This window comes from Microtus pennsylvanicus, chromosome 8 (genome assembly GCF_037038515.1).
Source record: "Microtus pennsylvanicus isolate mMicPen1 chromosome 8, mMicPen1.hap1, whole genome shotgun sequence".
NCBI classification, from domain to species: domain Eukaryota; kingdom Metazoa; phylum Chordata; class Mammalia; order Rodentia; family Cricetidae; genus Microtus; species Microtus pennsylvanicus.
In genome coordinates this window covers 24,079,675-24,102,897 of record NC_134586.1, presented here as the reverse complement: position 1 = coordinate 24,102,897, position 23,223 = coordinate 24,079,675, and the positions used below count along the sequence as shown (strand labels likewise).

General features: G+C 46.6%; 1 protein-coding gene across 1 annotated transcript; it reads right to left on the bottom strand.

Moving 5' to 3' along the window:
* Positions 1-10,493: 10,493 nt before the first annotated feature.
* Positions 10,494-23,046, bottom strand: C1s (complement C1s). Its single transcript, XM_075982821.1, has 12 exons — positions 22,726-23,046; positions 21,789-21,924; positions 21,244-21,451; positions 20,762-20,939; positions 17,748-17,873; positions 16,719-16,918; positions 15,647-15,800; positions 14,650-14,765; positions 14,161-14,239; positions 13,525-13,656; positions 12,800-12,874; positions 10,494-11,665 (listed from the first exon to the last, which is right to left on the bottom strand). The coding sequence occupies exons 2-12, from the start codon at positions 21,809-21,811 to the stop codon at positions 10,869-10,871; spliced, it is 2,088 nt and encodes a 695-aa protein (XP_075838936.1). The 5' UTR covers positions 21,812-21,924; positions 22,726-23,046; the 3' UTR covers positions 10,494-10,868.
* Positions 23,047-23,223: the final 177 nt, after the last annotated feature.

The window sequence follows — 23,223 nt, the reverse complement described above, 5'->3', positions numbered from 1 at the left end:
GCAGGCCGAGTGGGTGCTGGGAACCAACCCTGCGACCTCTGCAAGAGCAGCCAACCAGTTCTCTTAACCACGGAGCCAGTCTTCTCTCCCATTCTCTCTCTCTCTCTTCTCTTCTCTTTTCTCTCTCTCTCTCTCTCTCTCTCTCTCTCTCTTCTCTTCTTTTCTCTCTCTCTCTCCCTCTCTTCTCTTTTCTCTCTCTCTCTTTGTCTCTCTCTCTCCCTCTCTTCTCTTTTCTCTCTCTCTCTTTCTCTTCTTTTCTCTCTCTCTCTTCTCTTTTCTCTCTCTCTCTTTCTCTTTCTCTCTCCCCTCCTTCTATCTTTTCTTTCTTTCTTTTTTTTTCCCAAGACAGGGTTTCTCTGTGTTAACAGTTCTAGCTATCCTGCAACTTGCTCTGTAGACCAGGCTGGCCTCGAACTCACAGAGATCCACCTACCTCTGCCTCCCAAATGCTGCGATTAAGGTGTGTGCCACCACCTCCTGGTATCTTTCCTCTTTTTAAGGGGATTATTTTATGCATTTTGTTGCAATAATGAAAAGCTATCTAATATGCTTCTTCACTGATCTGTTTTCCTTTGACTAAAGAAAATTGACTATTCACCAGGCTTGGTGCATGTCCGTAATGCCAGCATTCAAGAAGAGGAAGGAGGAACACAAACCAAAAGTCATGCTTGGCTGCATAGCTAATTTGAGGTAAGCATAAGCCACTTAAAACCTGCTTCAAGGGGGGGGGCGTGTCTAAAGGGAAGCTCTTTAAAACTCAGAAAGTAAACAACTGAAAAGCCTCAAGAAGTCCCTGAAATTGACCAGATGAACCAGGCTTCTCCTTCCCCTTATTATACAAACAATGGGGACAGACTAGGCCACTCCCAGAAGTCAAGCTACCTGGAAGAGGCTGGGCTGAATACAGCTGCCTGCAAGGCCTGCAGTGAGTTCCAGCGTCCCAGCTTTCAGGAGCTGCCACTCATGCTGGGGTAAACTCTCAGCAGTGCAGCTGCTTTTGAGTCATTCTTATTCCTGTAAGCAACACCAGACCCATACTCCTATAAGTAACACCAGTAAACTCGACTTGGGGGATATCCTGACTTTGGTCTGCCATTAATTCCCTATCTAGGGAGAGTAAATGTTGGCACACTCCCAGCTATGGTGCCACACAAGTGCCTTCCTTTCCAAAGCTCCCCCCACCTAGAAAAACCCCAGCCTCACATGTAAGAACAAACAGAACAAAGCTGGATGGAGCGATGGCTCAGTGGTTAAGATCACCTGTTGCTCTCGCAGAGGCCAATAGCTTAGGCTTGTCTCCAGCAAGCTCTTGCAACTTGACCCATTTTTATCAATCTATGTGCTGCCCCGAGGCTCATTTAACTCATCTATGATTTTCCCAAGTTTTTTCTCCTGCATCTGGCTCGAGACTCCTCAGACTCTACCCTTCTTCTTCCCTGAATTCTCTCTGCCCTGAAAATCCTGCCTACCTATCAGCTTTTTACTAACATTGGGAGTAACACGTTTTCAGTGTATAGAAGGATTATTCCATAGCATTTCTCCCTTTTTGTCTAAATAAAAAAAGGAAGGTTTGACTATAACATAGTAAAATTATATACAACAAAACAGTTAACAAGTAAGAATTACAGTTTCAATATCCAATCCATTTGTATTTGGAAAACTTAGAGAAAACATTCTGTTTTTTATCTTAGTTTTATACCTAATTTATCTTTTTATCATAACTAGAAAAACTTTAAGCCTAACTATTTAATCTTTAACTCCATCAAAGAACCCAGAAGGGCAAAATGTTAGCTAATGACAAGGGCATCTGGCTGCATGAACAGACACCCTATGTTCTTCTGTAACATTGGGACATCCTTCTTTGGTCTACAGGCCTGGTATATCTGACAGACACTTCTGAGAAGCAGGGAATTTTGAAGGACTGTCCTACCTTGTATTGACAAAGTTTGGCAGTTGCTTTTTTTTTGCATCCTGCTGGCCATTTTAGACAGTATACTGTTAGCAAATGAGCCAAGGGTAGTTTCTTTGTCCAAACTGTTAGCTTTTGCCATAAAGAAAACAAATTCCATATAGCATTTATTCAATGCCCACCATCTTCTTTTGAATCGAACTGGTGCTGTCAGGAGCAGATATGCCTCATTGTCAAGAAAGGTATTATGTTATTAAAAAATTCTAAATGCCATATTCTGTAGGTCTTTGAAATGTTTGAAGACCATCTATCTATCTAAATATATCTGTGTATGACCTTGGAAACATACCTAAAATGACTACAAGTTTGACTATTGTAAAAAGTCTGACTATTATAGTTGACTATTACTCTGTATTTCTTTTTTGTTTTGTTTATTTTACATACCAATCCCAGTTCCCCCCCTTCCTTCTCCCCTCCAACTCTCCCTACTTTCCCCCACCCCACTCCCTATTTGCTCTTCCTACAGGGTAAGGCCTACCCTGGAAGTCAACTAAGTCTGTACCATCACCTCACTGAGGCAGGACTAAGGCCCTCCCCCAGCCTAGGCCGAAAAAGGTATCTCTCCATAGATAATGGGCTCTACAAAGTCAATTCACGTGTTAGGTGTAGATCCTGGTGCCACTGCCAGTGAGTCCATATGGTGCCCAAGCCACACCATTGTCACCTGCATTCAGGGGGCCTAGCTCAGTCCTGTGCAGGTTCCCCAGTTGTCAATCTAGAGTCAGTAAGCTCCCACTAGCTTGGGTCAGCTGATTCTGTGGGTTTCTCAATCGTGGTCTTGACCCCTTTGTTCATATTAGCACTCCTCCCTCTCTTCAATTGTACTCTGGGAATTCAGCCCAGTGGTCAGTTGTGAATATCTACATCTGCTTCCATCTGTTTCTGGATGAGGGTTTTAGCTTCTCTGGGGTTGTGGACTGTGGGATGGTTACCCTTTGCTTTATGTCTAGTATCACTTATGAGTGAGTACATACTGTATTTGCCTTTCTGGATCAGGATTACCTCACTCTGGGTGGTTTTATTTCTAGTTCTGTCCATTTGCCTGCAAATTTCAATATGCCATTGTTTTTTATTGCTGAGTAACACTCCATTGTGTAAATGTACCACATTTTTTTATCCATTCTTCAGTTGAGAGGCATCTAGGTTGTTTCCATGTTCTGGACAATGCTACTGTGAACAGAGTTGAGCAAATGTCCTTGTTGTGCAAATGTCTTCTTTGGGTATATGCCCAAAAATGGTTTTTGCTGGACCTTGAGGTAGAGTGATTCCTAATTTTTTGAGAAATTGCCATACTTATTTCCTCTTTTTTTTTCAAGACAAGGTTGCTCTGTAGCTTTGGAGCCTGTCCTGGAACTAGCTCTTGTAGACCAGGCTGGCCTCCAACTCACAGAGATCCGCCTGCCTCTGCCTCCCAAGTGCTGGGATTAAAGGCGTGCGCCACCACCTCCCGGCCACCATACTTATTTCCAAAGTGGCTGTATAAGTTTGCACTCCCACCAGCAATGCATGAGTTTTCCCATTACTCCACATCCTCTCCAGTATAAGCTGTCATCAAGAATTTTTTATCTTAGCCATTCTGTTCAGTGTAAGATAGTATCTCAGAGTTGTTTTGATTTGTTTCCCTGATGGCTAAAGACATTTTCTCAAGTGTCTTTCAGCCATTTTAGATTCTTCTGTTGAGAATTCTTTGTTTAGGTCTGCACGTCATTTTTTAATTGGATTATTTTAAATTTTGATATTTAGTTTGTTGAGTTCTTTGTATATTCTGGAGATTACCTCTCTGCCTGATGTGGGGTTGGTGAAGATCTTTTCCCATTCTGTAGGCTGTCATTTTGTCTTGTTGACCATGTCCTTTGCTTTACAGAAGCTTTTCAGTTTCAGGAGGTCCCATTTATTAATTGTTTCTCTCAGTGTCTGTGCTACTGGTGTTATATTTAGAAAGTGCCAATGTGTTCAAGGGTACTTTCCAATTTCTCTTCTATGAGGTTGTTTCTCTCAGTGTGGCTGGCTTTATGTTGAGGTCTTTGATCCATTTGGACTTGAGTTTTGTTCATGGTGATTAATCTGTATTTTTAAATGAGCTGCATAAACACAATACCCCAATCAAGAGTAGAAACATACATATAATAAAACAAAATTGACATTAAACATGTATCAATAAACCAAAGTTCATATCAATGTAAAATATTTTGAGATTGATAGTTGTCTTCTGCTTAAAGCAGATTCAATAATATATCCTTTTTCCTATCATTCCTACATCATATTCCTCTTTTTTCCTTTAGAAAGAAATCTTTGAATTTAACTCTTTTGTTTAACTTTTTTAAAAAAAAATATGACCAATAACAATTTGTAACCAATACCCTTAAATATAACAAATGTCCATAGCCCAGTGTTGTGGGACAATGGTCTTTTATTCTGTTACTTGTATTATTTTTAATAAAATGCTGATTGGCCATTAGCCAGGCAGGAAGTAGAGGTGTGGCAACCAGGCAGGAAGTAGAAGTGGGGCAATAAGAACAGGAGAATTCTGGGAGAGGAAAGCTTAGTTTCCAGTCATGACCCAGCCACAGAGGAAGCAAGATGTGACTGCCTTGCTGAATAAGGTACCGAGCCAGGTGGCAAAGACAGACAAGAATAATGGGCTAATATAAAATGTAAAAAAGAGTTAATAAGCCGGGCGGTGGTGGCGCATGCCTGTAATCCCAGCACTTGGGAGGCAGAGACAGGCGGATCTCTGTGAGTTCGAGGCCAGCCTGGTCTACCAAGGGAGTTCCAGAACAGGCTCCAAAGCTACAGAGAAACCCTGTCTCGAAAAACCAAAAAAAAAAAGAGTTAATAAGAAGCCTGAGCTAATAGTTCAATCAGTTTATAATTAATGTAGGCCTCTGTGTGTTTATTTAGGACTAACAGATATGGGACCTGGCAGGACAGAAACTCCAGACAGCAGCCCATCTTTTGAGAATGTGGGCACTGATTTTTCTAGTCTGTGTCCTGTTGTTTGAGAGTGCTGTCATCTTTCGGGGAACCTTGAGAAAATTAGGATAATGAGAAAATTAGGAAAATTAGGATAATTAAGCCTTGGCTAGAGTAAACTGTGAGGCTGGACCATCTCAGCCAGCATCCTTCAAGTGATGCAGAATTCTGAGGAGACTGTAGCAGAGGCACCTGCACCATTCATTTCATTGGTGCTTGGTCCCCTTGCTCTGAAAATAAATAAACTTTTAAAGGTAACATACATGTGTGTATTAATACAAGTGTATATTGTGTGTTATACACAAGTTAGCCAAAGGTGATTGTTTTTGTTTTATGGTTTGAGCAGGTAAAATATAGGCTACATGTTTTGTAAGGGTTTTTTTAGGTTATTTCTTTATGTTTGTAGCCAGGATTTTCAGGGGGTCTTCCCCAATCAAACCTGATCATCTTCAACCTTTAATGAACCCACAGCCTTTCATTTTCTATGAGGACAAAAGCATAACCTCTTCCCCAAAGTAAAATATCTTTTGACTTCCATTTAGAAGTCAAGACATTTTAAAATTATATAGATTGGTTTAATCCAGATTTTTACATAACCCAATGTGTCTTAGCAACTGTCATTCCTTCATTAGCAATCAGAAAATTCAAAGACAACAAACAAAATAACATACAGGATCCAGACTCTCTGTGTATTTCCCATCTTTATGTGGCTTATTATATCTTTGTTACTTTAATCCTATTTTAAGGACTTTATTATTTTTGAACTATTTTTTCTGTGACTTTCTATACCATTTTTCTTTTCTCTCCCAGGCCTATGTACATTTTTAAACACACTGTAACCCACTGAAGTTTTTTTCTGTCTGGATCTCTCTTTACTGCATATCTGTAATCTTCTCTGTCTGCAAGAGCAAAACTTAAGCCCAGCATGTGGCTAGGTTCATGGCATGCTGGCAGGGCTAACCTTGGAGGCACTCATTCACTCTGGAGGGACTCACTCTGGAGGCACTCACTCACTCTGGAGGCACTCACTCACTCTGGAGCACTCACTCACTCTGGAGGCACTCACTCACTCTGGATCACTCACTCTGGAGCACTCACTCACTCTGGAGCACTCACTCACTCTGGAGCACTCACTCACTCTGGAGACACTCACTCACTCTGGAGCACTCACTCACTCTGGAGCACTCACTCACTCTGGAGACACTCACTCACTCTGGAGGCACTCACTCTGGAGCACTCACTCACTCTGGAGGAACTCACTCACTCTGGAGGCACTCACTCACTCTGGATCACTCACTCTGGAGCACTCACTCACTCTGGAGCACTCACTCACTCTGGAGCACTCACTCACTCTGGAGACACTCACTCACTCTGGAGCACTCACTCACTCTGGAGCACTCACTCACTCTGGAGACACTCACTCACTCTGGAGGCACTCACTCTGGAGCACTCACTCACTCTGGAGGAACTCACTCACTCTGGAGCACTCACTCACTCTGGAGCACTCACTCACTCTGGAGCACTCACTCACTCTGGAGGCACTCACTCACTCTGGATCACTCACTCTGGAGCACTCACTCACTCTGGAGCACTCACTCACTCTGGAGGCACTCACTCACTCTGGAGCACTCACTCACTCTGGAGCACTCACTCACTCTGGAGCACTCACTCACTCTGGAGACACTCACTCACTCTGGAGCACTCACTCACTCTGGAGCACTCACTCACTCTGGAGACACTCACTCACTCTGGAGGCACTCACTCTGGAGCACTCACTCACTCTGGATCACTCACTCTGGAGCACTCACTCACTCTGGAGCACTCACTCACCCTGGAGGGACTCACTCTGGAGGGACTCACTCACTCTGGAGACACTCACTCACTCTGGAGCACTCACTCACTCTGGAGGCACTCACTCACTCTGGAGCACTCACTTATTCTGGCATCTCAAGCCCAAAGGCGACAGCTGAGCATGAGGGACATGAGACTAGGAAGCTGCATATGGTCCCATTTTTGTGTGTTTGGAATCTTTTCCTAAGTTTTTTTAAAATTTATATGGATATGTGTGGCCATGCCCCACACTTCCACCCCTGCCAGCAAGGAGGGAATTCTCTCTCAGGCACCTCAGCCCAGGAGCAAGGGTTAGAAGCCCACGCTGGAGTTCGTCACTGGAAGCGTGTCAACTTTTCCTGTGAACTTGTCAGTTATAACTCCAGGGGTGGTGATACACACCTCTAAGCCCATCACCTGGGAGGCTGAGGTAAGAGGGCCAGAATCCCAGTGTCCTCGGCTATATAGGAAGTCAGACGCCATCCTGGACTACAGGAGACTCTGTCTCAAAAAAAAAAATAAGAATAAAAAATGTAAGGAGCCGAGGAAATGCTGAAGGAAGACCCCAGACTCAAGCAGATGCAAAGATGAAGAGCCTTTATTCTACAGAAACTTCCAGCACATGTGCGGGGTCGACCCAGGGAGGAGCACGCAGGCTCCTTTTAAACACCGCCAGGGGAATTTCGGGGATGGTAGGTCATCTCAAACACAATTGGTTCAGCCATCAGCAGTTACATAGGTATACTCGTAACTGGCTGAGGTTTTCGCTTTGGACATACTTGAGTGAGTTCCAAGGAGGTTGCAAGACTGTCCTTGCGACTTTGTGGGGCTGACTCAGGCCTTGTTCCTTCTCTCCCCCTCATCCCTGTTGTCAGGGGTGTTTGGTTAACAGCCCTTTATTTAAGAAACTGAAACTTAGACCCTGCTAAGAAATGGAGGAAGTTTAGACCTCTCAAAATAGTATCAATTATAGTTCATTTTTTGTTCTTTTCTCAGATATCAAAAAAGAAGGAAGTGGCCTGTGAGCTGTCACACACATTTATGGAGGTTTTATTACATTTTTACTTATTTTATATGTATACATGCTTTGTCTGTATCTCTATCTGTGCATCATGTGTGAGCCTGATGCTGGAGAAAGACAGAAGAGGTCATCGGATCCCCTGGAACAGGAATTATAGACAGTTGTGAGCCACCATGTGGGTGCTGGGAATTGAACCCTGATCCTTGGAAGAGCAGCCATGGCTCTTAACCTCTGAGCCATCTCTCCAGCCCTGTTTCTCGGGGATTTGTTGTTTGTTTGTTGTGATCTGATTTACTTTGTGAGACAAGGTCTAACTTTTTTTTTCCTTTTTTTTCCCTTTAGCTTCTCAAGACAGGGTTGCTCTGGCTGTCCTGGAACTTGCTATGTAGACCAGGTTGGCCTTGAACTCAGGGAGATCTGACTGCCTCTGCCTCCCAAGAGCTGGGATTAAAGGCGTGAGACACACACACACACACAACATGTTAATCTAACTCTTCATCACAAGCTGGCTTTGAACTCACTCTGCAAGCCTGCCTGTGCTCAAAATGCTACTTCAGCTCCCAGAGTAGCTGGGGTTAACAGGCCTCCAGGCCCAGCAGTCTGCTTTGTGCTCTGGTTAGCGGGTGATGTGTTTACTCTTCAGGCTAAGTGAACTTTTGAACTTAACTGTTTTTCTTTCTGCAAGATCAGAGTCCCTTCTTGATAAACTAAACACACTCCTGCTCACTCTGGCAAACTGGTCTGAAAGCCATCTCTCACAGCAGAGAGGCCAAGACCCTACCCCACCCCCAGATTATTCTTGTTGTTTGACTTTTAGTTTCTGTTTCTGTGGGGCTGGGGATTGAACTCAGAGCCCTGTGCATGCTAAGCCAGCATAATATTGCTGAGGTAAGCCTCCGTTCATAGTATTATTTTAATTGCGTGCAAGCATGCCTGCATGCGTGCATGTGTGCCTGTGTGCATGCGTGCGTGCGTGCGTCCGTGCGTGCGTGTGTAGCTGAGTTCTTGCATGTACACGCCAGGGCTCTCACATGGAAGTCAGAGGATAACTTGTGGGAGGTGGTCTTCTCTTTCCATCACGTGGGTCTTAGGGATCAAACTCAGGTTGCCAGGCGTGGCAAGTGCCTTTACCCACCTCGCCATCTCGCAGGCCCTTCTTCTAATTTTTTTTTCAATTTTTGTTATTTCTATTTTGTTTTGAGACAGGTCTCACTACGTAGTTCTGGTTGGCCTGGAATTTGCTATGTGGACCAGGCTGACCACAAATTCCCAGAGACACACCTGCCTCTGCCTCCCCAAGTGCAGGGACATAAGGCACACACCATCATCCCCAGCTCCCTTTCCCCATTTATTATTATGTGTGTGTCAATATAAATATGTGTGTGTGTGTGCGTGTGTGTGTGTGTGTGTGTGTGTGTGTGTGTGTGTGTGTGTGTGTGAAGTTGGTTACCCATGCACACTGCGCGTGGAGGTCAGAGTACAATGTTGAGAAGTCAGTTCTTGCCTTCCACAGATCTGGGGCTGGAACTCAGATTTTGTCAAATGTGTACTCTCCAGCCCTGGACTCTCATTCTCCATCCTTAACTCTCATGAAAACAGGACAGAACCCTTGTTTTCAGCTTTTAAAGTGCTGTATTTCTGCTGGGGGTATAGCTCAGTCGGCAGAGTGTTGACCTACCATTTATGAAGCCTTGAGTTCAAACCTCAGCACAGCATAAACCAGGCCTAGAAATGCACACTGGTAACCCCAGAAAGTGGAGGCAGGAGGATCGGAAGTTCAAGGCCAACCTGGGCTATAGAAGACCCTATCACAGCAGCTCCCAACCTGTGGGTTGAGATCATCGGATGGTCTTAGGAACTGAGTGAGACACCACTCAGTAGCAAGATTACAGTTATGAGTGTAATGAAGTGAAAATACATGTATGACTGGGGGTTCCTAAGTCCAACAGAAATGTTTTTTGTCATGACCCACGGATTGAGAACTGCTGCCTTATTTTTTTTAATTCTGTGTTTCAGAGCTGGAGTGTATCTCATACCCCAGCGGCAGAGCACGTGCCTAGCCTGTGAGGCCTTGGGATGCGACGCTCAGCACAGCAGGTAAGCAATACATACTCGATGTCCTGGCACAGACCTGTAATCCTGGCACTTGGGGAAACTGAGGCAAGGGAGCAATAAGTTCCAGTCACATAGTGAGTTCTAATTTGGTGTAGACTACATCCCGAGATCTCACACAAAACCCTTATTCGACAGTCCTTTGTCATCATGACATCCTTGGGGTGGAAATTTCGTTTTGTTTCCAGCTTTCTTCCCTAGAGAGAGTCAGAGAAGCTCTCTCTGAACTTTTGGCTGTCACATTTTGTCACAGAGTTCAGTCCAGTTTGCCACCTAACTGACAAATCGACCAAAACTACCAAAAACAGCAGAGCAAGAATGTTCGATGTCTTTCTTTTTTTTTCTGTCATTACATTGCATGATAAAAGGGAATATTATAAGAAAATTAATTTCTGGGAGACATATTGGGACAACTCACAAAGGAAAACTAAAAAGTCAATTCTAACTTCAGTAAATCTCAGCTGGGAAGGAGAAAAGCTGAATTCCCTGTCTACATGATGGTCAAAGATGAGTGGTTGATTCCTGAGTTCCGTGACAGGATGCCCTGCCATTTCCCTCTCCTTCTGCAGCCCTGAAGTCAGCCAGAACCAGATTAGAAACATGCTTTATTGTAAGTAAATAAAGGGCTCCAAGGACTATAAATGTAATCTCAAGCAGGTAAAAGAAAGGGAAGAAAAGTTAAGCTATCCTTGTGGAAAGGAGCAAGACAGAAGAGCCTCTGCCTTGCTGTTACCGGTAGCAGACAGGAACTCACAACTGAAGCAGCAACCTGTGACCAGACCCTCCCTCCACCCGGGAGGATGACGCAGGAGTACGATTAGCACTGAACAATCTGGACAATCAAGTCCAGTGCTAATCGGACTCCGGCGTCTTCTCTCCATCGTTGTGAGAGAACGGTACTGTCGTGCGGATCTGAGAGCAATGAGCTTGCGGTGCCTTGGAGGGGCTGGCGGTGCCCGCGGGTTAGTCTTGACCGGGGACACTATTCTCCTGCATCGTTTCCAGTATCCAGTCCATGTAGTTCTTTACCTTCGTGTAGATCCCATAGGTCCCACACTTCTTCCCCCAGGACACCAGGCCTGCCACATAGAATTTGGGGTCCTGTACATTGGGGACCCGCAATGCAAAAGCCCCGCCGCTGTCCCCCTGGCAGCTATCAACGCCCTTCTCTCCAGCACAGATCATGTTGCTGGTGAAGACATAGTCCTCTGCCCTCACTCTGGGGTTCTCCTCTTTCACCTGCTGGCACTTCTCTAAAGAGGTGATGGGTAACTTTGCCCCTTTGAGGTTGAGAACAATATTTCTCCTCTCTGTTCGGCCCCACCCTGAAATCAGCCCCAGGTCACCCTCGGAGAGATCATACTCTGGGGAGGTGCCTGGCAGGCAGATGGGAGAGACGGTGGGCCCCATTTTCACGGGGTCTTTCAGTCGCACCAATGCGATGTCATTGTCAAAATTTGTCCGTGTGCTTAGGTCATCCCCCAGTTTCCAGTCCGGATGAATAAACACACGTTCGGAGGTGAGCTTCTGGACATTGTTCAGATGTTCCATTCTCACAGACGTGGACCCCACGTACATCGATGGGTCGGAATTTCCCTCCACGACGTGGGCCGCCGTCAGCACCCAATACTCATCAATGAGAGCCCCACCAGCCCGTGGGTACTCAAAGAAGACTTGCCAGGGAAAATTCTCAATCTCCGCAGGGGATCCTCCGAAGATCCTCTGATAGGTTTTAAAGGGCTTAGTGGGTACTCCACAGACTGGATGGGAATAAGAACAAGACAGGGAGGTGCAGGAGTTGAGGCTGGCCTCTGGAAAACTCAGCCACCCAACTACTGTACCCAGTGGTGACCGAGTTCTCCAGCATGTCTTCGTCGATGTCAGTTGCTCAACTACCTCCACATTGGACTTACCCTAGAATGCTACTTTGAATGTCATTGGCCCCCAGAAGCTTATAGGGAGTGGCACTGTTAGGAGGTCTAGCCTTGTTGAAGTAGGCGTGGCCTTGTTGGAGGAAGTGTGTCACTGTGGGGACAGGCTTTGAGGTCTCCTATGTGCAAATTCTTCGTGTTGGTGTGGATCAGGATGTAGAACTAACTCTCAGCTTCTTCTCCAGCACCATGGCTGCCAGCATGCCATCATGGCCCACCATGGTGATAATGGGCTAGACCTCTGAACTGTAAGCCAGCCCCAGTTAAATGTTTTTCCTTTATAAGAGTTGCTGTGGTCATGGTGTCTCTTCACAGCCATAGACACCCTAACTAAGACACCTAACCTCCCCTGAACATCTCCTTTGGCAGTGCCAAGCAGGCTTATGGTCGAGACTGGCTCAACAGGAGGCTTACGTGAACAACTGAACCAAACGAGCTAGCACTTCCCACTCTCCACAGTTTGACTCACAGCCTCTCTGAGGCACACTTCACGCCCAGGCTTGGCTCGTGAGGTCAGAGACCCAGCTAGAAGGTCATGCTGGGAAACTTTAACCTCACCCAGACTGGAAGCAGGCTTTCTACCTCCACTTCGCGCTCAGATGCAGCTCTTATCTAGAGGGTGTGGAGGGAGGGGTCTCACTGTGTAGCCTAGACTGATCTCACCATCCTATCTCAGCATCCAGAGTGCTAGGATTCTGGGTACACAGCCCAGCACCCCACTCTGCTAATGTGGTTTGATCTGTAGTTCCCTAATGCCTAATATGACACCGACTGTTGATGCTGGAAGACTTTCTTATTTCCCTTCAAGTCAGCCTGAGTTGATACAGATGAAGGAACTCCAGAACCCAGAGTTACTACCATACTCCACTCTGGGGTGCCAGGATTAAGTCCTAGCTATTTCCACGTGGTACCTGCTCCCCCCATGGACATCTACGGCCTCTACCCACACGGCAGCCCGATTACCTGGAACACATTTGGGCAGCTCTATACCCAGCTCATCATTCACCCAGCTCCCGTTAGCAGCGCAGCGATACTCCCCTGGAATAGCACAAGGAACACAGGTCACACTCGGCACATCTCTCCTGCATCCTCCATTTATACAAAGACTCTCTGGGCATTGAAGGGAGAACCATATCCAATCAGCTAGAAAAGAACCTTCGCCCAGGAGTGATGGCACTGGCACTTAAGAGGTGGAAGCAGGAAGGTCCAGGCCAGCCTCTGCTCCATAGAAAAGGCAAAGCCACCCTGGGCTATGCGAAACTCCATTTCAAAAACAATGAATGGGAGTGGGGGTGGGGAGCGGGAGGAGGATAGCCCAGGCTCGCCCTGAACAACTGCTACCTTGCAAGGGCTAGGATTACACACCTCCATCACCGTGTCTGCCCTGCAAATTCTACATGAAAGAACTGGTCCAAAGTCAGATAACCACGTGAAGTGGATGCTGCAAAGGAATTCCTGCTGCAGCTGTGACACTAAGCCGGTGACCTCTATGATCCCCCTTCAATGATCCCTGAAAACATACCCTATCCCACAAGCCAACTGTGTCCTTAGGCTAAGCCAAAAAAAATGACAGTGTCTACTCTTTCTCACTTCTCTATAAACTCTCTCCAACCAGAGAGACATGGCAATCACCCCTCCACCTCATTCACGCTCCTCCCCTCTCTCTTCTTCCGCTAGAAGAAACCTACCGCCATGTTCATTGTGTTCCATGTAATAATGCGGCTCCTCACACGAGTAGTGAATGACAGAACCAAATAGAGTATCTTCTGGATCGTCAACTTTACCATTCTGAATGGGTTCTGGAAGACCACAGTCCACAGCTACAAGAAGCAGGGAAATGGACAATCAGGACAGTCATTTTCTCCCAGGAAGAGTTAGGGGCCCCATTCGCTCCTCACTCTTCCTCAGCCACGTCCATAACCACACCCATGATGAATCTTCCAACACCAGCTCTTTTGCGGCATCTTCTCTAACCCAGTTCTCCAGCCCACTGAGACCTGCCAATCCAGATGGCCCTTGAAAGAGGCCAGGAGGAACCTATTTCTCTGGTCAGCAGAGGCACCTGTGAAAGCCCAGAATATATACTCCCTTAGAGTTCTCAGCTCCATACTCCATTGCCCCTTTCTTTAGAAGAAGCACATTAGTCTACGTGGCCTAGGACTAGACAAGAGCTAGACAATCCTCCATTATAGGGTTAAAAAAACACACACACATGCCATTCTCTCACAAGCCTAAAAGGAAACCATGCGTTTGAATTCTGATGTGCCGATTATCCCGTTCCCTTCGGGAAGGGCAAGGGGAGCTCCATTTGAAGGAACACCTACGCTGGCATTGTAGTCCAGAATTGCTCCACTGCCCATTGCTTTGACAAGTAGAATAGAAGAACGTTGAGCCAACGTTTCCCTGGAGAAAAACAGATGTCAACATTAATTCAGAAAAGCATATGGAAAATCAAATCCAATAACTCAGTTGATCTCAGGCCTTCGATCAATGAGAAGTCCTCATCAAAAGAGGCTTGGGGCATCTTTAGAAGAATAACTCTGAGCACCCAGGAGCTGGGGCTGGAACAGAGCCCTGCCCCAGCATTTCAGCTCCCTTCCTGAGGAAGATTGAGGGTGGAGAGGGCAAGATGGCCCTGGAGCTCCAGACCTCACCGGAAGGATGGACACCCAGACCTCACCGGAAGGATGGACAATCTTGAGCTGTTCCTTCTATGATTGAGTGTTACTATCCTGATCTGGCGCGACAGCCTCCGGCACCCAGATGTCTGATCTGGACCCAGAGACCAGAGAGAAGCCTCAACGGTACTTTACCTCCACAACCTCAAACCCTTCCGTGCAGGATATCTTCACCACATCTTTAAACACGTATTTTGCCTTTTCAGGCTCCCAAATAGAATCGGCAGTGATTTCTCTGGGACAAGGGATTGCTTGAGGAGGACAGAAATGAGATTTTACTAAATGGTTGGAAATTGTGTGCTATGTTACATAATTCCCACTTTTCAGAGACAGGGTTGGGGTCTCTCTCTCTTTCTCTCTCCTCCCTCTCTCTCTCTCCCTCTCTCTCCCTCTCTCTCTCTCTCTCTCTCTCTCTCTCTCTCTCTCTATATATATATATATATATATATATATATATATATATATATATATACACCCTAGGCTAGACTGGAACCTGCTATGTAGCCAGGCTGGTCTCAGACTTGTAGTAATCCCCTGCCTCTACCCCTCCAGTGCTGTGATTATAGCTGTGTAATACTGTTCTCAAACAGTCCCACTCTTTAGAGGGGCTGGCGTACCAATGCAGAGGCCAGGAGGACACTGGGTGCCTGCTCTATCAATCACTCTCTGCCTTACCCTCTTGTGATGGGGGAATCTCACTGTAGCTGGAGCTTGCCATTTCTGCCTAGGCTAGCTGGCCACCAAAACCCAGTGATTCCTCTCTCTCTGCCCATCCACTCCCAAACACAGCGGTTACAGACACACATGGTTATGCCTAGATTTTTCTGTGGTACAAGGATGGAAACTCAGAGCTCATACCTGTCCTGCAAATGCTCTCCCCGTCTCTCATCTCCCATCCCATTTTCATACTTTCTAACATCTTCCGCGGTCCTCAATTCTAATGTCTATCATTCCAATATGGCAGAGGTGTAAACGAATATGATGCCACTAATTAGTTACCCACTCCCCGTTGTCTGTGTTTTCAAGACTCATTAAAGGTTACTAATCAGACAACAATCGATTTGTTTTGATTCTACACGTCCAAAGAATTTACTTAGTATCACCAATCAAAAAGGCCCTTTTAGCTACTCACGGTCTCCATGGTAACGAAGTTTCCAGCCCTTCCTTTGCCCTGTTAGGTCAGTTTGAAAGACAATATCAAGAGTATTGCTCTGGGTTTCAATGGTTAGTGGCCCAGGGAATCCATTGCCACAGTAAGGACCAAATTGTTGATTCTTTGCATCAAACTGAAAGGAAACAATGTAATAAAATCAGAAGAGAGAAAAATCTAAAGGAAGAAATTGAATGGGGGTGTGAAAATCAAATGATTGGCACAGTATAAAATCAGAAATAGGCAAATGAACAAGAAGATTCGCAAGAGGAAAGATTATTTTAATCCCAAAAGCTGGACATGACGGCGCAGGCCTGTAATCACAGCTAGTTGGAAAAGACAGGACAGTTATAAGTTAAATTAAATTAATTATATTATTAAATTAATAACTATTAAATTAATTATAAGTTAAATTAAATTAAATTGGTCAATTTAATGAGAATCTGTGCCAAAATAAAGACTAGGGAGAAAATATAAAAAGGGCTGCAAATGGAACTCGAAAGTAGAGCACTTGTCTAGCATGCTTGAGGTCAAAGGTGCAGTCTCCAGTTCAGGAAGGAATAAGGGGGAGAGAGGGAGAGAGAAATGAAAAGAAGAAATCTCACATTAGGTGTGCTGGCTAACATCGGTAATCCTGGCACTCAAGAGGTTGGGGTGGGAGGAGTTTTTAAGAATTTTGAGGCAAGCCTGTGCCACATAAAACTCTGCTTTAAACTGGGAGCTGGTGGCGCACACCTTTGATCCCAGCACTCAGGAGACGGAGGCAGGTGGATCTCTGAGCTCAAAGCCAGCCTGGTCTACAGGGTGAGTTCCAGGAAAGCTGGGGCTACACAGAGAAACCTTGTCTCAAAACCCCAAAAACAAAAACAAACTTGCCTTAAGGGAGGAGCAGGGTAGGGATTAACTGAGAGGACGAGGAAGAGGTGAACGAAGGCCTATGGTAGGGTGTTTGCCTAACAGGTGAAGGCCAGAACCACAGAGAAGGAGGCTGCATGAGAAGTCTCGGCAATCTAATGAGTTGGGGTGGGAGCCAAATTCATCATCTACTACGCACAACTAAACTGTCCTGGCAGTTCCCCTCTGAGTCAGCTGGCTCCACATCAAAATCTTCTCTCCGGATGGTCACCACCACTCGGAACCCTTTCTCCAACCGAATCTGGTAGTCACACCTTGAGTTCTCCGGGTATGAATTGGGATAATTGGGACTTGTGATCTCCCCAATCAGGGTAGTGAATACATTCCCACTACAATTGACTACAGGAGAAAAAAAAAGGAGGAGAAAGGACCAATCAAATATAGGGACAAACAAGAAGTCCCACCCTCTTCTAGTCCTCTTGTCATAAGCCTAAGCCCCGAGTCCCCAGAGTCCCCTCCCCTCCCCTAGTGAAGCCTCCACGGAGCAGCAAGGACCCACAGGGCTTATGAGGAGAGCTAGTCAATGCCTATGCAGTGTCACTTGGCTTGTGACAGAACTTCCTAGAGTCGCCAACTCTTTACAGTCATCTATCTCTTTTCCATTTAGCTAACTTTACCCTGAAGCCTTGTGCTGGGGTTTGCACCTTAAATATCTCGCAGAGTGGCACATGCTAAGGGCTCGCACTGGCCGTGACACTATCAGGAGATGGTGGAGTCTTCAGGAGGTAGGGCCTAATAGGAGGAAGTTAGGGCACTGGGTTCTGGCCCTTGAAAGGGATACTGGTATCCCTGCCCTTCCTCTCCGCTTCCCAGCTGCCCTGAGGTGAGTCGCATTACACTACCAGCTGTCTGTCTCCCTTACATGGTGCTCTGCCACACCACGGACACCAAAACAACAGATCCAACTGACCAGGGACTGAAACGCCTAGAACCGTGCACCAAAATAAACATCCCATCCCGTTGTTTATCTCACCTTCCACAGCAGTGGAAAGCTAAGACACCTCATCTTCTCCCCGCACCCCCACCCCTGAGGCTCCCACTCGGTTTATGGACAGCTAAAAACAGGTGCCATTGGAAGGGAAAGCCTAATCAAAGTGGAAGGACAGACTAAGCCCTCAACCCACTCTAAATCCTAGGGAACATGAAGACCTCTTGATGCCAAGCTCACCCCCGCAATTCCGCATGTCTTCATACAGGAAGTATTCTGGGGGACAAGAGCAGAAGTAGCCACCAATAAAGTTATTGCAGAAGTGGCTGCAAGGGACATCTGTAAAATCTGTGCATTCATTGACATCTGCAAAGAGAAGAGAAAATTCAAGGTCAAGGACCAACATCTAAAAGGAAGAATGTTGTTAAGCCCAGCTCTGTAAGGATGAGGAAAAACAGAAAAGTCGTACTGATTAAATATTCTCAAAGCCCCAGGCATGGTGGCTCATGCTTGTAACACCAGTACTCAGACGGCTAAAACAGAAGACTGTGACCTCAAGGCCAGCCTGGGCGACAGTGTAAAACCATTTCTCAAAGAAAAAGAGAGAGGAGGGAAAGAAGGAAAGGAGAGAGGGAGGGAGGGAGGGAGGGAGGGAGGGAGGGAGGGAGGGAGGGAGGGAGGGAGGGAGGGAGGGAGACTTTAATGCTAAGAAAGCATCACAGAAGAGGGGCAGAAAGATAAGGGCCAGAGGAAGGGATGGAAGTGCTGGGATAGTGTCTTCAGGGCATGACAGGGCCCTTCCCTCTCAGACTCACTGCAGCTGTTATGACCTGCACAAGACTGTGCTGTCAATATCCTGTCATGGAGCGGGGAGGGACTCATAAGGCCCCACCCTCCTTGAGGATGGGTAGGCAACTAATTCATTGCTGGAGGAAAGAGGCATTTTCTTCAGTGGTGTAGCCACGGGTCAAGTGCCCACGCTCCCATAAGTAACCCCATGACAAGTTCTTGTGCAGCCCTAATGAAACTCACCTAGACATAAAAAAGACACACAAGCAGAAGATGGGAGAAGAAAGGAATCAGTACAGGGGACGAGAGAGGGGAAAGAGGGCAAGCTCGGACAAACGAGTATGAAAATACCAGAATGAAGCTCATTATGACGAATAGCTAGCACATGTTAATGAGAAGGAGTTGGGAGGGAGCAGAGATGTGGCTCAGTGTTAAGAGCAGTGGCTGCTCTCCCAGAGGACCTGGGTTCAATTCCCAGCACCCAGAAGGCAGCTCACAACTGTCTGTAACCCCAGTCCAAGGAGTCCAACACCTTCTGCTGAACTGTTGAGACACTGCATGCAGTGTGCATCCAAGCAAGAAAACACCTACACACATTACATTTAAAAATTAAATATTTAAAAATAATAAAAAATTTAAAACATTTTAACTTTTAAATATTATTTATTTATTTATTGCATGTGGTGTTTTACACTACATGCATGCCTGGTGCCCTTTAAGGTCAGAGGAGAGTGTTAGACGCTCTGGAATCGGAGTTAGCAACAGTTTTCAGTAGCCATGTGAGTGCTGGGAACTGAACCCTGGCCCCCTACAAAAACAGCAAATGCCCTCAACTCCTGAGCATCTTGCCAGCCCCATGTTTTAACCGCTGTAAACACTATGAGGACAGTCTCACTCTAGATTACCTTTCTGAAGTGTGGTTCAGAGCTATGTCATGCCATTAGACTTCTGTGAAGACGCTCGCTCTGTGAGAAACCCTGACTTCTCTTGCCTACAAAATATCCTACACCCTGCCCAGTCGGCACATGCTGTGACTCCAGAGCCCAGAGACTGAAGCAATAGAATCAGGAATTCAAGGCCAGCCTGGGCTACAAGAAAAACTCTTGTCTGGGAAAAAAAAATCCATGCCAGAGACAACACTGAAGTAAGTACGATGGTGGCGTCATGATGGTGGCGTCCTCTGGGAAGGGCTGTTAGTGCCTTCGCCACCGCATAGGAAGCTGGCCTTACTGTAAAATCTGTTCTAACTTCATTTTAACCTGGAGACAGATGCAGAAGGACCTAAGATTTGAAGACTCGAGCGCATCAGAGTACTCCATAGTCCTTCTTACACAGTTCTTGGCAGGTTATTAACATTCTCAGTTTCTACTTTGTCTCCAGTCCTGAGGTTTCCAAGAGCCTTACAGAGGCTAAGGAAGCACTCTATCACTGAGCTATAGCCCCAGCCCTTTTTTCTGATGTTTTTTTAAATATATGATCATTTGTAGCCCAAGCTGCCATTGAGTTCCTGATCCTCCTGCCTCTACCTCCTCTACCTCCTTAGTATTGGAATTACAGGTGTGTGCTGCCATGCCAGAATTTCCAGCCCTCTTTTTCATTTTTCTTTAAAAAAAAAATGGGAGACAGGGTCTTTCTCTACAGATAGCCCTGGCTGTCCTGGAATTCACTCTGTAGACCAGGTTGGCCTCGAACTCACAGAGATCCGCCTGCCTCTGCCTCCTGAATGTTGGGATTAAGGGCGTGGGCCACCACACCAGGCTTAAATTTATATTTATGATTTATTATATTGCACATGTATGTGCATGTGTGTGTGCATGATGGAGGCATGTCACAGAACTCACATGAAGGTCAGAGTTTACTCCTACTTTGCATGGAACTGGGGCTCAAACCTGGGCTTACACGGCAAGCATCTCACCAGCTCTCTTTTAATTTGGAGGATTAATTTGGAGGACAGGATCTTACGAGGTTGCCCATGCCAACATTGCACTCACAGTATCTATCTCAGCCTCCCAAGTGTACGGAATTACAGACCTGCGCCAACAAGCCCAGCTCCTTATCGTTATGTGAAAATAACGGTGCCTACCTTGTCGGGTTGAGCTGAAGATTCTGTTGGTGTAAGTAAGCTTCTAATACAGTACAAACTTCGCCGTGGTTCTCACCCGATTACTGCCCACTATCTGCCATTCCCATTACCACCGCTAACATGTGATAAAGTGCTTGAATTTCAGCCCCAGGGCAAGTCCACGATTGTTAAAGATATAAACAGCCCAGGGCATGGTGGCACATACCTGTACACTGAAAGGGAGAGTTGAGAGCTTGAAAGGTGGCCTGCCTGGGCCGCATAGTGAAATCATGACTCAAAACAAGTCAGAACGGAATCTTCACCTAATACCGTGTGTGGAATTTTCCCTGCTTCTCGTCTATTAGTTGGATCAGTGTGTCACATACCGAGAGTGAAGTCTTACCTACGGCAGCGTAATACGCAGCAAAGCCAGTGAACCGTTCTTCGTTGGAGAAGTCTGACTTAAAGACCACCTGGACTCTATTGTTCGGGATTTGAAACTCTTCCACAATGGGGGAGTTGGCATTCTTGCTGGTCCTCTTTCCACAGAGTCTCCCTTCCTCCACACCTCCTGAGATTATCTAAGAGAACAGCCAAATTTAGAAGTAAAAATGGACAGAGAGACTAGAACCATTCACTGTTATTCCCAATCTCCACGCCAAAACACACACACACACTTACACACACTCACACACACACACACACACACTCACACACACACACCCGCCGCCCCCAGCGCTGTGGATCAAACTCATGCTTGGCATGTACTCTACCACTGAGCCATGCCCCCAACCTATAGGACAGCTTGACACCACTCTGCCCCTTCCCGAGCCCCCATCCCTCTCTACCCATCCATCTCTCTTCCTCGTACGCTCGTAGAATTACCTGCACTGAGTCATATTCACACTTCTCTGACAGCTCCAGGTCCAGATGTGTGAAGTAGAGGCGAACCCCAAACCCTTCTGGAACTTCTATGTCCCACGTTTTCTTGATCTCATTGGGGTACGCCTGAGGATAGTTAGGGGACAGGATCTCCCCATGCATGGTAGGCTCAGCAGAAACTGATGCCAAAACAGAGAACAAGACAATGCACCTGGAAGAGAAGTGGGGAACACAGGTACCAATGCTTCATGCAGAACTCTGGCGTCTGTCCACAGGAGACCAAAGGGGAAGGGCAAAGGCAGCCCGTGTGCCATAGCATAGACTTGGAATAAATATATAAAAAGTTTAAACTCAGGCTTCAGAGCTCTGTCTTGAGAAGATGGGAAGCCTCATGTGACAGGCCTGTGTGGAAGCCCCACTCTCTGGGGGCAGAGAAAGGATGGTGAGGTCCATGCCAGCCTGGGCTCCAAAGTGAGCCCTGTCTCAAAAACATGAAAGAGCAGAAGAATGTGAGGATGGAGTCTGTGCACATTTCTGTAGACACTTACCACGTCTCCGGTGATTTGCCCATGGCTCTCTGGGTCTCTGGACCTCTGACCTTGGAGCGAAAGGTCAGGCTGTCTTTGCCTGACAAATATAGGCACCTGCTTTAGGGGTGATGGGCCACCCAGCGCTCAGTGTCACCTTTGAAAGAATACCAGACAGATAACGTTCTCATCAGTAACCGTCACCACAGGAAACCTGTTCTCTCACACCCTCCCCTGCGCGATTTCAACTGACTTCCTAGACCAGCAGTGGGTCTCCCCCAGCTCCCATAGCAGCCACGAGCCATCTATCAATACTTCTGCAAACAGATGAGGAGCTTCTCCCTATCTTTTGTGTTGTTCTCCACCAGCTCCTGGCCCCTTGCATCAGATGCTCTGTATTTCCACCCAGGTCTGTCCATCCTGAACGGCCGGCCACCTGGGACTGTTGCCATCCCCTGCCGTGGAAGCCAGCCTCTTTGACAGACTTATTGCAGGTGCTTCTGCAGCTGCCCCAGTGGCCTCTGGTGGAAGCTTCTTTCCATAGGGTCAGGGACCTTCCTTAGGGGCCTTGGGGGAAGGCTAATCAGAAGGAAAGTATTGCCCCTGCTGTGACAGGGTCACCAGGGAGAAAGGGACAGCTGACAAGAGGCTATGTCTTATTTTAATTTTCTGAAGTTGGTTTGTTTCGTCCTTTTTAAAAAGCAAGATGTCTTCCCAAGTTCCCAGAAAAGTCTTTCAGGAATTGCCTTTACCCCTGAAAGCACTGCCATGTGGGAAGATGAAGCCGGTTTTGGGACGGGGTTCAGCATATGAGAAGCAGTGCCTATAGCCTACCCTTGTTCCGAGTTCCTTCCAGTCCTCCACCTTTGCTCCCAGCCCTGCTCTACACGGTTCCCTGACGTTTCCTGTTCCTCCATCAAAGCCTTGCTCTTCAAGGTTTGCCTTTTAAAGTTGTTACCTTCCGGAGCTGATGGGAACACGTGGCTCAGTCTCCTCTCCTGCCACTGGCCATGCTGTGAAGACCCTGCGGCTCCAGAGGAGTCAGCCTCTGCAGGAACCTCCGCCCGACCTCCCTGTTCTGTCTGCTCCTAAGATTCCCTAACGGAGTGTGCATGTCCGAAATTCCCTGTTCCAAAACAGAGGGGGCTGGGAGACCACACCAGGGCAGGGTAACTCAGCCTTGATCTTAGAGCGCCCTCTGCTTTCAGAACAAGAACTGCATCGGTCTCCCGGAGCTGAGAGATCCCGCTATCCAGAGCTCTCTGGAGGCAAGAGGAATGGGGAATTCTGAGATTGCCTAATTCTCTCTTTCAGCCAAAGGGCGTGTTTCACAGCTTTCGGCGAAATCAGGTGATTTATCTTAAAAGCGGGGAGGGCTTGGTAAAAAGGGGGAAAGCTAAACTCAAAAAGTTCAGCCCTTTCTGTGAGTCACAATTAACGGAAAGTCACTGTCTGA

Coding starts and splice junctions, on each gene's coding strand:
- C1s (XM_075982821.1), bottom strand. CDS start 21,811: ATGGGCAAATCACCGGAGACGTG. Junction 21,452..21,788: donor GGCAAATCACCGGAGACGTG/GTAAGTGTCTAC, acceptor CTTCTCTTCCAG/GTGCATTGTCTTGTTCTCTG. Junction 13,657..14,160: donor TTCTGGACTACAATGCCAGC/GTAGGTGTTCCT, acceptor TGCTTCTTGTAG/CTGTGGACTGTGGTCTTCCA.